The sequence below is a fragment of the Mus pahari genome, chromosome 21 (genome assembly GCF_900095145.1).
Source record: "Mus pahari chromosome 21, PAHARI_EIJ_v1.1, whole genome shotgun sequence".
Classification (NCBI taxonomy): Eukaryota; Metazoa; Chordata; class Mammalia; order Rodentia; family Muridae; genus Mus; species Mus pahari.
The window spans coordinates 17625242-17639919 of NC_034610.1; the positions used below are offsets into that span (position 1 = coordinate 17625242).

The following is a 14678-nucleotide window of genomic DNA, read 5'->3' on the forward strand; positions in this document are numbered from 1 at the left end:
TCACTTTATCTCTGTGTACATCCTCTTAGGCATAGCAGCCATCAAAGAGTTTCTGCCATATTGCTTCTTGTTGATTCTGCCTTGACATTGCCTAGAAGAGTTCTCAATCTGTGTGTCGTGATCTTGTCTGGGTCAATTGACCCCTTCATAGAATTTGCCTAAGATTACTATAAAACACATAATTCTGATGGACTTAGACACTGATATACCATTCCTGTATCAATGTACAGGTGGGTCAGCCACATTATCTTAGGAGTTCCTGGTACTGTATTAGAAGGTCACAGTATTGAAAAGTGGGAGAAGCAGTGGCTTAGAACATTTAGTACATGGACATTCCATTTAAAGATATATTTTTCCTAAATTGCAATATCTACTTATAAATGCATTCACATGAATTTCTTATTTATTTATTTATTTATTTATTTATTTATTTATTTATTTATTATATGTAAGTACACTGTAGCTGTCTTCAGACACTCCAGAACTCCAGAAGAGGGAGTCAGATCTTGTTAAGGATGGTTGTGAGCCACCATGTGGTTGCCGGGATTTGAACTCTGCACCTTTGGAAGAGCAGTCGGGNGCTCTTACCTACTGAGCCATCTCACCAGCCCTCACATGAATTTCAAGTGATTAGTATTTTCACACAAAAGTTGCATGTAGCTTAGAAAATGCACATTGAAAGGAAGAATAAATTGGAAAGATACATTTTTCCTAAGGAACAATGTGAAGACTTCTTAAAGATGAAAATGGCTATATCTAGATCTAATGACAATTTGTCAGTTTGAGAAAACCATGTCTGTATTCTAAGGCAACAGGACACAAAAGAGAAATTGATGTATCTTCCAGATAGAATGAAATGAAGTGTGACTAAAGGGTGAGGTGTGATGGCTAATGAAACTCCACTTAATGCTAGGCGTCCATCTTAGTACCCACTAGCCATTTCTCTCTGACTCTAGTCCTGAGAAGGTAAGTTCCCAGTAATAACCCTGAATAGTAGTATTTTGCAGCACATATACATGTATTCTGTTTTTGTTTCTGTTGCCTGCTGAGGTTTAAAAAAAAGCTGAGATTGTAGTCATTTTCCATGCTAAACTTAATACATCATTCCATGCTCTCTGTAGGAATGTTGATAAGTATTCTGGTATCATTTTCATCTTTATGTCTTTTTATATGGTTTAGTATTATCAATAACAAGAGTTGTATTAATTTTAGCTTCTATATTTGAAACTTTATTGTGAAATTTCAATAATTATTCCAGTCTGTTTTCCTGAAAAAGGAACTCGGAGGGGAACAAGAGGAAGAATGAATGCTTCTCTGCTAAATGTTTCTAAGGTTAGTGTCCTGTCCACATTTCTTTGAAATATTCTTGTTTTCCTTAAACCATTCAAGACTTTATTTCTCTCCCTCTGGTAATGTTACCTAAAGTGTATGTATTTTGTAATTTATCTTTGTTCTTGTTCTCCAATAATCAATGAATTCTTTAGATTTTTTCACTTAAAATAGGACAAGCACAGCCTTGTCCCATTATATTTTCACTGGATTTTATACTGAAAGGACACAAATTATCAAGGGCTGAAGTAAGTCAGTAGTAATCAGGTTTCCAGAAACAACCTCACGAATGTGGATCTGCATGTGAATGAAAACTGAAACACTGAGTAGATTTTATAGAAGAATATAATTAGAATATACTCACTGTCTTGAATCCTTATAATAAATATTTGAGCTCCCTAAAGTCACACATTATGGAAGGAATATGTTGCTTTCTCTTACTATAATATTGATGTTTTGGGGAAGAGATGCCAATTGCAATATTCTCTTTTTGGCATTTTATGTCACACAGTAATCATGGATGTGCAGACATGTGAAATTTGTTTGTCTTTGGAGAATCTTCCCAGTGCTTAGTGTGGTGAGTTCTCAGGACATAGAGAACTATTTTCTATTACCCCATTGTTTCATTTTTAGAAGTAGTGTACATTTGTATTACAGCACATGGACTGTATTAGTAAGAAATTTCTGGAAAGTATTGCCTTGGTACTGTGCATAAACCATACAATTTCAAGCATAAATGAGTGTCCTTAAATTCTTCTCTTCTTTTTTTTTTTTAAGCAGGAAAAATACTTCATTTATCCTCCTTTTTTTCTCTCCCCCCCCCCAAGCTGTGTATTACATAGGTAAAAACCCTGAAGGGTTGTGTCAGTGTTTCTTTACAATAATGTTTTATTTAACTATATAAGTGTTCATCTGCATATTTTTATATACAGTGAGTGATATATTATGCCCCTGAATCCCTGAGTTGTGCATCAAGCCCTTAGGACTGAAGTCATGCATGACAGTGAGCTGCAATGTTTGTAGAAAGAAAAGAATAATAATAATAAAGTTAAAATTATAAGATTCAAATTTTCAGTTAAGTCAATCTCATGAGAAATATTTTTAAAAATTTCTGAACAATTGGTATAATTCTCTCTCAATTTAAACACTCGACTTGATAAAAGAAATTTATAATACTTCATGTGAATACGTTGATTGTCACATATGCTAATCTTTACTGAAAGACCATGTGGACTTTATGAAATTGTTATAATCTGAATTGCATATGTCAACTTTGAGTAAACTTTAAATAATTTTAATGCTGTCTAATACTGTTTTTTCTATTTACTTTTCAGTTGTAAATATTGTCATGAAATAACTTCAGAAAGTAATTCATTTGGAATGCTGAATGGGTTCAGTGATTTTACACTCCTTTTATGTTTACAGAAAAAATTGTGATTCTTAATTAGTCCAAGAATTCTGAATTTCATATTCTAACCCTTTGTTGTAGACAGGGTATTGTACTTAGGTCTCAGGTTGTCAGCTGAGCATTTTACATAGTATTAAGTGAGACCCAGATGTAGACAGGATTGATATAATTTTCATAGTTGAGCAGGGCTGACAGTTATACAATTTAAAAACACAGTTTTACTCATTTTAACTTGAGTACTTGTGATTCTATTTGATAGTAACCCATACTTCATAAAGATACATTTCTGCATCTAGGCCTCAAATGTGTATATTATATTCCCTAAAAGTTTGCTAATTATGATTCTTTTATGTCATCACGTTTCAGAGAAATAAAAAATACAATAAAGACTTTGACTATTTTAGATAGCATCTTTAATTCAAATTAAATTTTAATTAACATTTATGTATGTTGGTACAATTGATGAATTGTTGCATATGTGTGTATTTCTCCAGCCTGTAAATTTCAGAAGAGAGCATTAGATTTCAAGGAATTGGAATTAAAATATCTGTTGTGCCATTTAATTTGGGTGTTGGAAAACAACTATCGATCATAGAAACCAAATTGCAGGCACATTTTTAAATTAATTGATAGTCAAATCTCCTTTCTCTGTTGCTTAAGCCTTAGAAAACTTTATAAAGTTCATGAAGGGGACAGGACTTAGTAGTATGTCATTTTCTACATATAAGAGAACCCCTTATATAAGAGAACCCTGTATAAGAGCACCCCTGGAAACACTTTCATCCAGAGCATGTGGAAAACAGGTAATTTTCCATTACAGGATCTGTTAACATTCAAGGATGTGGCTGTGGACTTCTCAGAGGAGGAATGGGAATGTCTTGACCATGCTCAGAGGGCATTGTACATGGATGTGATGCTGGAGAATTACAACAATCTATTTTTTGTGGGTAAGAATACTCTTCATGTAAGATTCTTGATTCCTTCTTTGAATTTACCTACTGTCTGTTTATATAAACTCTCTGAAATATGTAGAGACTCCCAGAATAAGAGAAATTCTGATTACCAACAAAACTTTTTCATTGTGATTCCTTTCGATTTTTCTCCATTCTTTGGAAGAAGATCCAGTGTTGTATTCTGCATAATTTCTCCATATACTGTATCTCTTTTTAATCAAAGCTTCCAAGTTAAAAAAAAAAAAACAGTTGAATGTTCAGAGCAAGAAAATATGTTGCCACACACATAATAAGTAGAATATCTTAATTTTACTATTGCATGGAAGTCCTCAGTTATGAATTTAAAATGCAAAAGGTTTTATATAGAGAAAGAGTTGTTGGTTGTGAGAATTTTGTTCTTTCTTATTTACTTTATGACCTGTAGTCTCTGTTTACTCTTCATATAGAATGGCCTTTGTATCATTAGTTCCATGCCAATGTGGATTACATACTGAATTCCTAGCTGACCAAAGCTACACAGTGTCCCTGTCACAAAACATAAATAAGGAAATAGAGAAACATTGTTTATATGATCTTTTATAGAGGTCTTTTCTCAATGTTCTTCATGCTCCGTCACCCATTTGTCCAATTTTCTGGGAAGTAGTGTGAAAATAAAATTAGAAGGCTACTATCATTTCCTGTCATTTCTTATAGATGAGATTTCAGGTCCTACTGAGTATCCATGTAATGGTTGTGAAACAAAGGACCTCTCTTAAGAGCTCTATCCTTGAGATTTACCTTAAAAATTTTCAGGAAACATGGGATATTGTTTTATTCATTTATTAATCGCTGCCATCTCTGCAGTTTTTTCAGAAAATGATCATAAATGTCACAAATATAAGAATGTCTTGGATGAAGATGCACAGCATATCGTCCACCAGCATTTGAATATCCAAGAGAAGTCTTATAAATGCTATGAGCTTGCTAAAATAATTCATGCATCCACCCAAAATAGTCCTTCTAAAATTAACCTCAGAGATACAACTGTTGAATCATCAAAGCTAAACAGACATAGAACTGGAAACACCAGAGAACCTTGTAAATATAAAAATTGTGTAAACTGTTTAAGTTTGTGTTCTATCATTAGTCTAAATCAAGGAATCCACATAAACAAGAAAGAACACAATGGTACAGAGTTTGATAAGGTTTTTGAGTCTAAAGAAAAACATGTGCTGAAACAAACCAAAAGTGGAAAGAAACCTTACAAATGTAGTGAATGTGAGGAATGCTTCACCCAGCTATGTGATCTTAAAAGTCATCAGCGAAGGCATACAGGAGAGAAACTTTGCAAATGTAGTGAACATGACAACTGTTTTGCCTTCAAAAGTGATCTTAGAATTCATCAGCGAGTGCATACAGGAGGGAAACCTTACAAATGTAATGAATGTATCAAATCTTTTACCCAGAAATGCAGTTTAAAAAGACATCAGAGAGTTCATACAGGAGAAAAACCTTACACATGTAGTGAATGCAACAAATGCTTTACCCATAAATGCATTCTCATTATTCATCAGAAAATTCATACAGGAGAGAAACCTTACAAATGTAATGCATGTGGCAAATGCTTTACCCTGAAAGGAGAGCTTAGAATTCATCAGAGAATTCATACAGGAGAGAAACCTTACAAATGTAGTGAATGTGACAAATCCTTTACCCAGAAAGGCCATCTTATGACTCATCAGAGAATTCATACCGGAGAGAAACCCTACAAATGTAGTGAATGTGACAAATGCTTTATTCAAAAATACAGTCTTGTAACTCATCAGAGAATTCATACAGGAGAGAATCCTTACAAATGTAGTGAATGTGACAAATGCTTTACCCTCAAAAGTGGTCTTAGAATTCATCAGAGAATTCACACAGGAGAAAAACCTTACAAATGTAGTGAATGTGACAAGTCTTTTATCAAAAAAATCTATCTTAGAACTCATCAGAGTGTTCATACAGGAGAGAAACCTTACAAATGTAGTGAATGTGAGAAATGCTTTACGCACAAATGCAGCCTTAGTAGTCATCAGAGACTTCATACTGGAGAGAATCCTTACAAATGTAGTGAATGTGACAAATGCTTTACTAACAAAGGCTATCTTGGAAGTCATCAGAGAATTCATACAGGAGAGAAACCTTACAAATGTAGTGAATGTGACAAATGCTTTACCCACAAAGGCAGTCTTAAAAGACATGAGAGGATTCATACAGGAGTGAAACTTTACAAATGAAGTGAATGAGACAAATCTTTTACCAAGATAGACCATCTTAGAACTTAGTAGAGAAGACATATAGTAGAGAGACACATAAATGTAGTAAATGTGCAGATACTTTACTCTTGGCTCATCTCATAGAATACTTAAGAGAATATATACAGGAGAGAAACTCACAAACGTGAGAAAAGGCCTTTTCTTGATTCTCATGTGCAACAATATATCTGGAAATTTATAGCGGGGGCGGTGGAGGAACTTTCCACAGGAAAAAATGTGGCATGTGCTTTATCCAAGTTACATTTTTCCATGGCACTTGAGGCTCCATACTAGAAAATTATTATGAACATGAAAAACTTGTAAAAGTCTTCAAGTCTTAGATGCAACTCTGAAAATATGACAATGAAGAAAATTACTTATTCTCAAATATTTCATAATGGAGACAAAGTGAGAAAGCCAGAAGATGTGGTATTGTGTAACATTGCTTGGAAACCCAAATAATTCAATGGAAAAGGAAAGTGATTATTGCAGTTAATATACCTCTCAAAATAAATATTGAAACTAATAGCATTCTCTATGTTTAACTCAAATGAAAAAACTCAGACAAATTATACTTCTTAAAAGAGGATAGACAGGACAAACTGAGCCACCAACATAATATGATCTTTATCCTGTTGATATACCTACAGATATGCAGTTTGCTCCCAGTGTCTAGTATTCATGATCTGTATCATATTCTTGTTTCAAATTTGTGTATAGCTGTCTTTGTCCTTGTGATGTTGTCACCAACTTCTTGCCCACATTCCTGTATGTAACTCCAATAAAATTCATTGGTTTACCAAGTTAGACTTGATTGTTTTAAATTTCTACTTTGGATGGGTAAATGAATACACATGTTGCTTCTCCCCAGAAAAATGTCTCTCCTAAAACATAGGTGAGCCCACTAAGATTTTCTGCAAGCTTGTAATATAAAATTTATACTACATCAACGTTTTTCATTCTATGGGTAGTGATCCCTTTGGGGATGGAATGACTCTCTCATAGGGGTTGCTTAAGACCTTTGTACATACATATTTCTAATGGTCTTATGACTGAGACACTATTCTTTTGTCTCCAGTTGAGTTTGCTGCATAAGAATACTTTGAATTATATGACAGAGCTATATAGCATTATTAAAATTGGAACCACTGTACCAAAGAGAATGCATTTGTGTTAAATAAGAAGACTGTGTTTAATGTTCCGGGCTTATTGCTATAGTAGTACTAGGTTAAATTAAAATGGCTCCACAGAGAGAGAATGTAGAGTCTTTAGGAACCTGAGAGAGAACGCTGTTCCCTTTCTTGAATTCAAAGAAGAGTGAAAGATCTACCAAAAAACAAATGAAAATATTGCTTCAAAGTTGTCAGTGACAGATATCATCCACTGGACTGTATCCCAATGTGGCCCTTAACTCATACTAATACTCCTTGATTCAACCAAACTACAATAACTCTTAGAAACAATCCTACTCATGGGCAAATACTACAAAGCATTGTCGTGTCCTGTCCTGTTGTACCATAACACCCCACTCTGTATACCAGAAGGAATGAATTAGATTTGAGTTATTTTTTGTATTAAATTACAGAATGCTAATGTTGTATACATCCCAGAACATTCATCCAGAAACAAAACCCAGGAACTGTATTACTATGGTATTTTCTTCATCTTACTTTTATGGCTGAATATATTCTTACAAATATGAAACTACTATGAAGCATTAAATAATTAATGAACAATAGGTAAGATACATGTTCATGTACAGTTTAGGAATCCCAAAAGTGTCCTGGGAAATCATTTTGTAGAACTTTAAAAAGAGGAGAAAGTCTTTTCTCTAAGCCAAAGCATTTCAGTAGAATATTAATAGTAAATTTAGAAAGACAAAATTTGGACCTTAGGCAAAGTGGTATATTACAGTGAACAGATCCACATCATTACATAATTTTTTACTGATTTTTAAAAAAGTTATTTAAGTTGTGATAAATCACTGAGTTAGAAATTTTATTGTTCTCAATATTGGGAATATAAACAATCTGAAAGAAAAGTCTAATGATCATCTCATTAGATATTGAAAATGCCTTTGCCAGAATTCCACCCCACTTCATATTAAGATTTGAGAGATCAAATACCTAAACATAATAAAAGCATAAATGGAGCAATCCCACTAACATCAAAGGCAAGGCTGTCCACTCTCTCTGTATTCATTATTGTACTTGAAGTTCTAGCTAGAGCAATAAGACAATAGAAGGAGATCATGAGGATATAGAAAGCAAGAAGTCAAGGACTCACTATTCATGGATGAGATAGTATATAAGCAACCCTCAAAATTCTACCAGAGAATTCCTACAGCTTAAAACATCTTCAGCAAAGTGGCAGCATACAAAATGCCTCAAAGAAATCAGTAGCCTTCCTTTATACAAATGATAAATGAGCTGAGAAAGAAATTAGGAAAACAATACTCTTCGAAATAGCCACAAGTAATACAAAATATTTTGATGTAGCTCTTACTAAGTAAAAGTTTAGTATGACAGCCCCTTCAAGTCCCTGAAGAAAGGAATTAAAGAATATGTGAGAAGCTTCACCGATCTCCCATGCTCGTGGATTGGTAGCAGCAACATAGCAAAAATGGCCATCTTACCAAAAGTAATCCACAGATTCAGTACAATTCCCATCAAATCCAATGCAATTTTTTGAAGACTTAGAGAAATCCTCATGTTCATATGGAAATATAAAACACATAGAATAGCTAAAACATTCCTGAACAGTAAAAGAGCTGGTGTAATCTGTGATCTTAACCTGTACTGGAGAGCAATGGTGATAAAAACTACATGGTATTTGTATAGACACAAAGAGATTGATTAAAGGAATTTAATCAAAAACCTAGAAATAAACACAGAACTGTGGACACTTGGTTTTTGACAAAGAAGTCAAGTCAATACAATGGAAAAGAAGAGAACATCTTTAATAAATGGTGCTTACCTAACTGGGGTTATGCATGTAGAACATGAAAATAAATCCATATTTATCACTGTGCAAGTTGATCAAGGACCTCGATACAAAACTAGATAAACTAAATCTAATAGAAGAGAAAATGCGAAATAGCCTTGAACACTGTGGTAGAGGAGACAGTTTCCTGAAGAGAACACCAATTGCTTAGGCTCTAAGATTAACAATGGATAAATGGTACTTCATGAAACTGAGAAGCTTCTGTAAGGCAAAGTACACTGTAAGTAGGACAGATGGGCTACATACAGATAGGAAGAAGATCTTCACTAACCCTACATCCAACAGAGGACTAATATCCAAAACATATAAAGAACTCAAGAAGTTAGACTCCAGCAAAAAATAACCCAATTAAAAAATTGGGTAGAGAGCTAAACAGAATTCTCAACCAGAGGAATCTTGAATGGCTGAGAAGTTCATAAAGAAATGCTCAGCATTTTTAGTTATCACAAAAATACAAATCAAATTGACCATGAGATTCCATCTTACACTAATCAGAATGTCTGTGATCAAAAACTTAACGAACAGCATTTGCTAGCTAGGATGTGGAAAAAGCAGAACACTCCATTTATGGAGGGACTGCAACCATGTGCAAGCACTCTGCAAATTTCAAGAATTGGAAATATTTCTACGTGAAGCCAAAGTTGAGGTTTGGTCTTTTGTTATGTATTGTAACACTAAGTGTTGGCCCAAGAGATGAGAGTCTGCACATAGATCCATATAGCACTATGTAACTGTGCTCTCAAATTGTTTCTAACTGGTGAATAAAGATGCCAGTAGGCAATAACTGGACAGAAAAGACATAGGTGGGGTTTGGGGTTCCTGGGCTTGGGGGTTGGGAGAGGAAGGTGAAAGAGGAACAAGAGACATTATAGGTTCATAGTCAGGAAAACATGGCCCTGAGCGCTATCCAATTGAAGTTAAGAGCAGTCCATATGAAACAGTAATAACTCGGTGTTATCAACAGTAGATTCTAATAGTATAATGTAAATTCTAGTAGCATATATGTCTGGCTCTTGGGCTAATTAAGACTTATTGTAAATAATAAAAGTTGTGTGTGTTTTATCTGGGAATCAAATGGTCAAAGACATTGTAGAAACACAAGATTGGGATTAAAACTTTCAACAACAGCCAGTTGTAAGGGACCATGGCATATATGCAAAAGATGTCCTACCATGCCACAACAATGTACTCCACTATATTCTTGGCAGCTTTATTCCTAATAGAAATTGACAACAGTCCTGATGTCCCTCAATGAAGGAATGGATATAGAAAACATTTCATTTAAACAAGGGAATAAGTACTGTTAAGCATTTAAAAACAAAAACAAAGACATTGATCTTCGATGCGAACCCAGCGGAGGGCTCCAAGGTCCCCAGAGGACTCTCCACGCCACAGGCGCCCTACCACATCCAGGATCTTGGGATCACTGGTGAGTGAAATGCAACATCTGTTCCAAAGAATATTGTAGGGTCTTGTGCCAGCAGCAACAGGGACAAAGGAACTCCGCCTAACCAGAGGCTGGGAATCCTTCTGGTGTCTCCAGCCCCCTGCCATCTTGGGCGCGAACTGGGCAGGCCCTAGCACACCCAGGACCTTGGGATCACTGAGACCAGTCAATGCAGGAGAGCATGTGGGCAGCAGAAGCAACAGTTTTTTGGACAGTGTCCCTTTGGGACATTATCCTCATCCAGGAGGCAGAGCTGCGACCCAGACCCCTGGGCATCTTCCTTGCCAGAGGAAGGTCAGCCTCCAGAGAGGGCTCTGACCCCAGGACTCAGGAGGTGGATCTGTGCTCCAGATTTCAGGGCACCTTCCCTGGAAGAGGAGAGCTTGTCTGCAGAGAGTGCTCTGAACACTGGGACTCAGGTGAAAGTTGGACTCCCAGGAGTGCTGAAAGAGGCTAACAGAATCACAGGAGGAACAAGCTCCAGCCAGAGACAGCTAGAACATTAACACCAGAGATTACCAGATGGTGAAAGGCAAACATAAGAATCTTACTAACAGAAACCAAGACCACTGAGCATCATCCAAACCCAGTACGCTCACCACAGCGAGTCCTGGATACCACAACACACCCAAAAAGCAAGACTCTGGTTTAAAAATCATATCTCATGATGCTGGTAGAGGATTTTAAGATGGGCATTAATATATCACTTAAAGAAATACAGGAGAACACTACTAAACAGGTAGAAGGCCTTAAAGAATTACAGGAAAACACTGTTAAGGAGGTAGATGTCCTTAAAGAGGAAACACAAAAATCCCAAAAAGAATTACAAGAAAACACAACCAAACAGGTGATGGGATTGAAAAAAATCAAAGATCTAAAAAGGGAAGTAGAAAGAATAAACAAAACCCAAAGGGAGACAACTCTGAAGATAGCAATCCTAGGAAAGAAATCAGGAACCATAGATGCAAGCATCAGAAACAGAATGCAAGAAATGGAAGAGAGAATCTCAGGTGCAGAAGATTCCATAGAAAACTTGGACACATCAATCAAAATGCAAAATGCAAAAAGATCCTAACTCAAAACATCCAGGAAATCCAAGACACATTGAGAAGACCAAACCTAAGGAAAATAGGTGGAGATGAGAATGAAGATTTTCTACTTAAAGGGCCAGTAAACATCTTCAACAAAATTACAGAAGAAAACTTCCCAAACTTAAAGAAAGAGATGCCCATGAACATACAAGAAGCCTACAGAACTCCAAAAATACTGGAAAAGAAAAGAAATTCCTCCCGACACATAATAATCAGAACAAATGCAATAAATAAAGATAGGATATTAAAAGCAGTAAGGGGAAAAGGTCAAGTAACATATAAAGGCAGACCTATCAGAACTACACCAGAGAATATGAAAGCCACAAGATCCTGGAAAAATGTTATACAGACCCTAAGAGAACATAAATGCCAGGCTACTATACCCAGCAAAACTCAATTACCATAGATGGAGAAACCAAAGTATTCCATGACAAAACCAAATTCACACAACATCTTACCACGAATCCAGCCCTTAAAAGGATAATAAAGGGAAAACATCAACACTAAGATGGAAATAATGCCCTAGAAAAAGCACGAAAGTAATCCTTCAACAAACCTAAAGGAAGATAGCTGCAAGAAATGAACCCCAACTCAATATAACAACAAAAATGACACAAAGTAATAATTATTTTTCCTTAATATCTCTTAATATCATTGGACTCTATTACCTCAATCAAAAGACACAGACTAACATACTGGCTACATAAACAGGACCCAACATTTTGCTGCATTCAGGAAACTCACCTCAGGGGCAAAGACAGACACTCCCTTAAAGTAAAAGGCTGGAAAACAATTTTCCAAGCAAACAGTCTGAAGAAACAAGCTGGAGTAGTATATTATTTTAATATAGAATAAAATCGACTTCCAATCCAAAGTTATCAAAAAAGACAAGGGGGGCACTTCATACTCATCAAAAGTAAAATCTTCCAAGATGAACTCTCAATTCTGAATATCTATGCTCCAAATGCAAGGGCACCCACATGCATTAAAGAAACTTTAGTAAAGCTCAAAGCACACATTGCACGTCACACAATAATAGTGGGAGTCTTCAACATCATTGGATAGATCCTGGAACCAATCTAAACAGGGACACATTCAAAGTAACAGAAGTTATAAAACAAATGGATTTAACAGATATCTACAGAACATTTTATCCTAAAACAAAAGGATATACCTTCTCAGCACCTCATGGAACCTTCTCCAAAATCGACTATATAATTGGTCACAATACAGGCCTCAACAGATACAAAAATATTTAAGTTATCCCATGCATCCTATCAGATCACCACAGACTAAGACTGATCTTCAATAACAACATAAATAATAGAAAGCCAACATTCACATGGAAGCTGAAGAAAACTCTACTCAATGATATCTTTGTCAAGGAAGAAATAAAGAAATTAAAAACTTTTTAGAAGGGCTGGTGAGATGGCTCAGTGGGTAAGAGCACCCGACTGTTCTTCCGGAGGTCCGGAGTTCAAATCCCAGCAACCACATGGTGGCTCATAACCATCCATAACAAGATCTGACTCCCTCTTCTGGGGTGTCTGAAGATAGCTACAGTGTACTTACATATATAATAAATAAATAAATCGAAAAAAAAAACAAAAAAAAGAAAGAAAGTTTTTTTTTTTTTTAAAAAAAAACTTTTTAGAGTTTAATGAATATGAAGCCACAACATACCCAAACTTATGGGACACAATGAAAGCATTCTTACAAGGAAAACTCATACCTCTGAGTGCCTCCTCAAAGAAACTAGAAAGAGCATACCCTAGCAGCTTGACAGCACACCTAAAAGCTCTAGAACAAAAGGAAGCAAATTTACACAAAAGGTGTAGACAGCAGGAAATAATCAAACTCAGGGCTGAAATCAACCAAGTGAAAACTAAAAGAACTATTCAAATAATCAACCAAACCAGGAGCTGATTCTTTGAGAAAATCAACAGGATAGATAAACCCTTAGCCAGATTAACTAGAGGACACAGTATCCTAATTAACAAAATCAGAAATGAAAAAGGAGACATAACAGAAATTGAGGAAATCCGAAGCATAATCAGATCCTACTTTGAAAGGCTATACTCAACAAAACTGGAAAACCTGGATGAAATGAACAACTTTCTACACAGATACCAGGTACCAAAGTTAAATCAGGATCAGATTAACTATCTAAACAATCCCATTTCCCCTAAGGAAATAAAAGCAGTAATTAATTAAAAAAAAAAAAAAAAAGCCCAGGACCAGATGGGTTTACTGCAGAGTTCTATCAGAACTTCAAAGAAGACCTTATTCCAATTCTTCTCAAACTATTCCAAAAAATAGAAACAGAGCGTACTCTACCCATTTTTTTCCTATAAAGTGACAATTACTCTGATACCTAAACCACATAAAGACCCCAAAAAGAAAGAGAACTTCAGACCAATTTCCCTTATGAAAATCGATGCAAAAATACTCAATAAAATCCTCGCAAACCAAATCCAAGAACACAGTAAAACGATCATCCATCATGATCCTTCATTCAGGGATGCGGTGATGGTTTTAATATATGGAAATACATCAATGTAATCCACTATATAAAGAAACTCAAAGACAAAAACCACATGATCATCTCATTAAATGCTGAGAAAGCATTTGACAAAGTTCAACACCCCTTCATGGTAAAAGTCTTGGAAAGATCAAAAATTCAAGGCCCATACCTAAGCATAATAAAATCAATCTACAGAAAACCAGTAGCCAACATCAAACCAAATGGAGAGAAACTTGAAGCAATCCCACTAAAATCAGGGGCTATACAAGGCTGCCCACTTTTTCCTTACCTATTCAATATAGTACTTGAAGTCCTGGCCAGAGCAATTAGAAAACAAAAGGAGGTCAAGGGGATACAAATTGGAAAGGAAGAAGTCAAAATATCACTATTTGCAGATGATATGAATATATATATATATATATATATATATATATATATATATCCCTAAAAATTCCACCAGACAACTTCTAAACCTGATAAACAGCTTTAGCGCAGTAGCTGGATATAAAATTAACTCAAACAAATCAGTGTCCTTTCTTTACACAAAGGATAAATAGGCTGAGAAAGAAATTAGGGAAACAATACCCTTCACAATAGTCACAAATAATATAAAATACCTGGGTGTGACTCTAACTAAGGAAGTGAAA

At 35.4% G+C, this 14678-nt stretch overlaps 1 protein-coding gene across 1 annotated transcript; it reads left to right on the forward strand.

Annotated features, from left to right (window-relative positions):
* The first annotated feature begins 1264 nt into the window (after positions 1-1264).
* LOC110337919 (zinc finger protein 501-like) lies at positions 1265-6769 on the forward strand. Its single transcript, XM_021221022.2, has 3 exons — positions 1265-1332; positions 3558-3684; positions 4534-6769. The coding sequence occupies exons 1-3, from the start codon at positions 1303-1305 to the stop codon at positions 5946-5948; spliced, it is 1572 nt and encodes a 523-aa protein (XP_021076681.1). The 5' UTR covers positions 1265-1302; the 3' UTR covers positions 5949-6769.
* The last annotated feature ends 7909 nt before the right edge of the window (positions 6770-14678 follow it).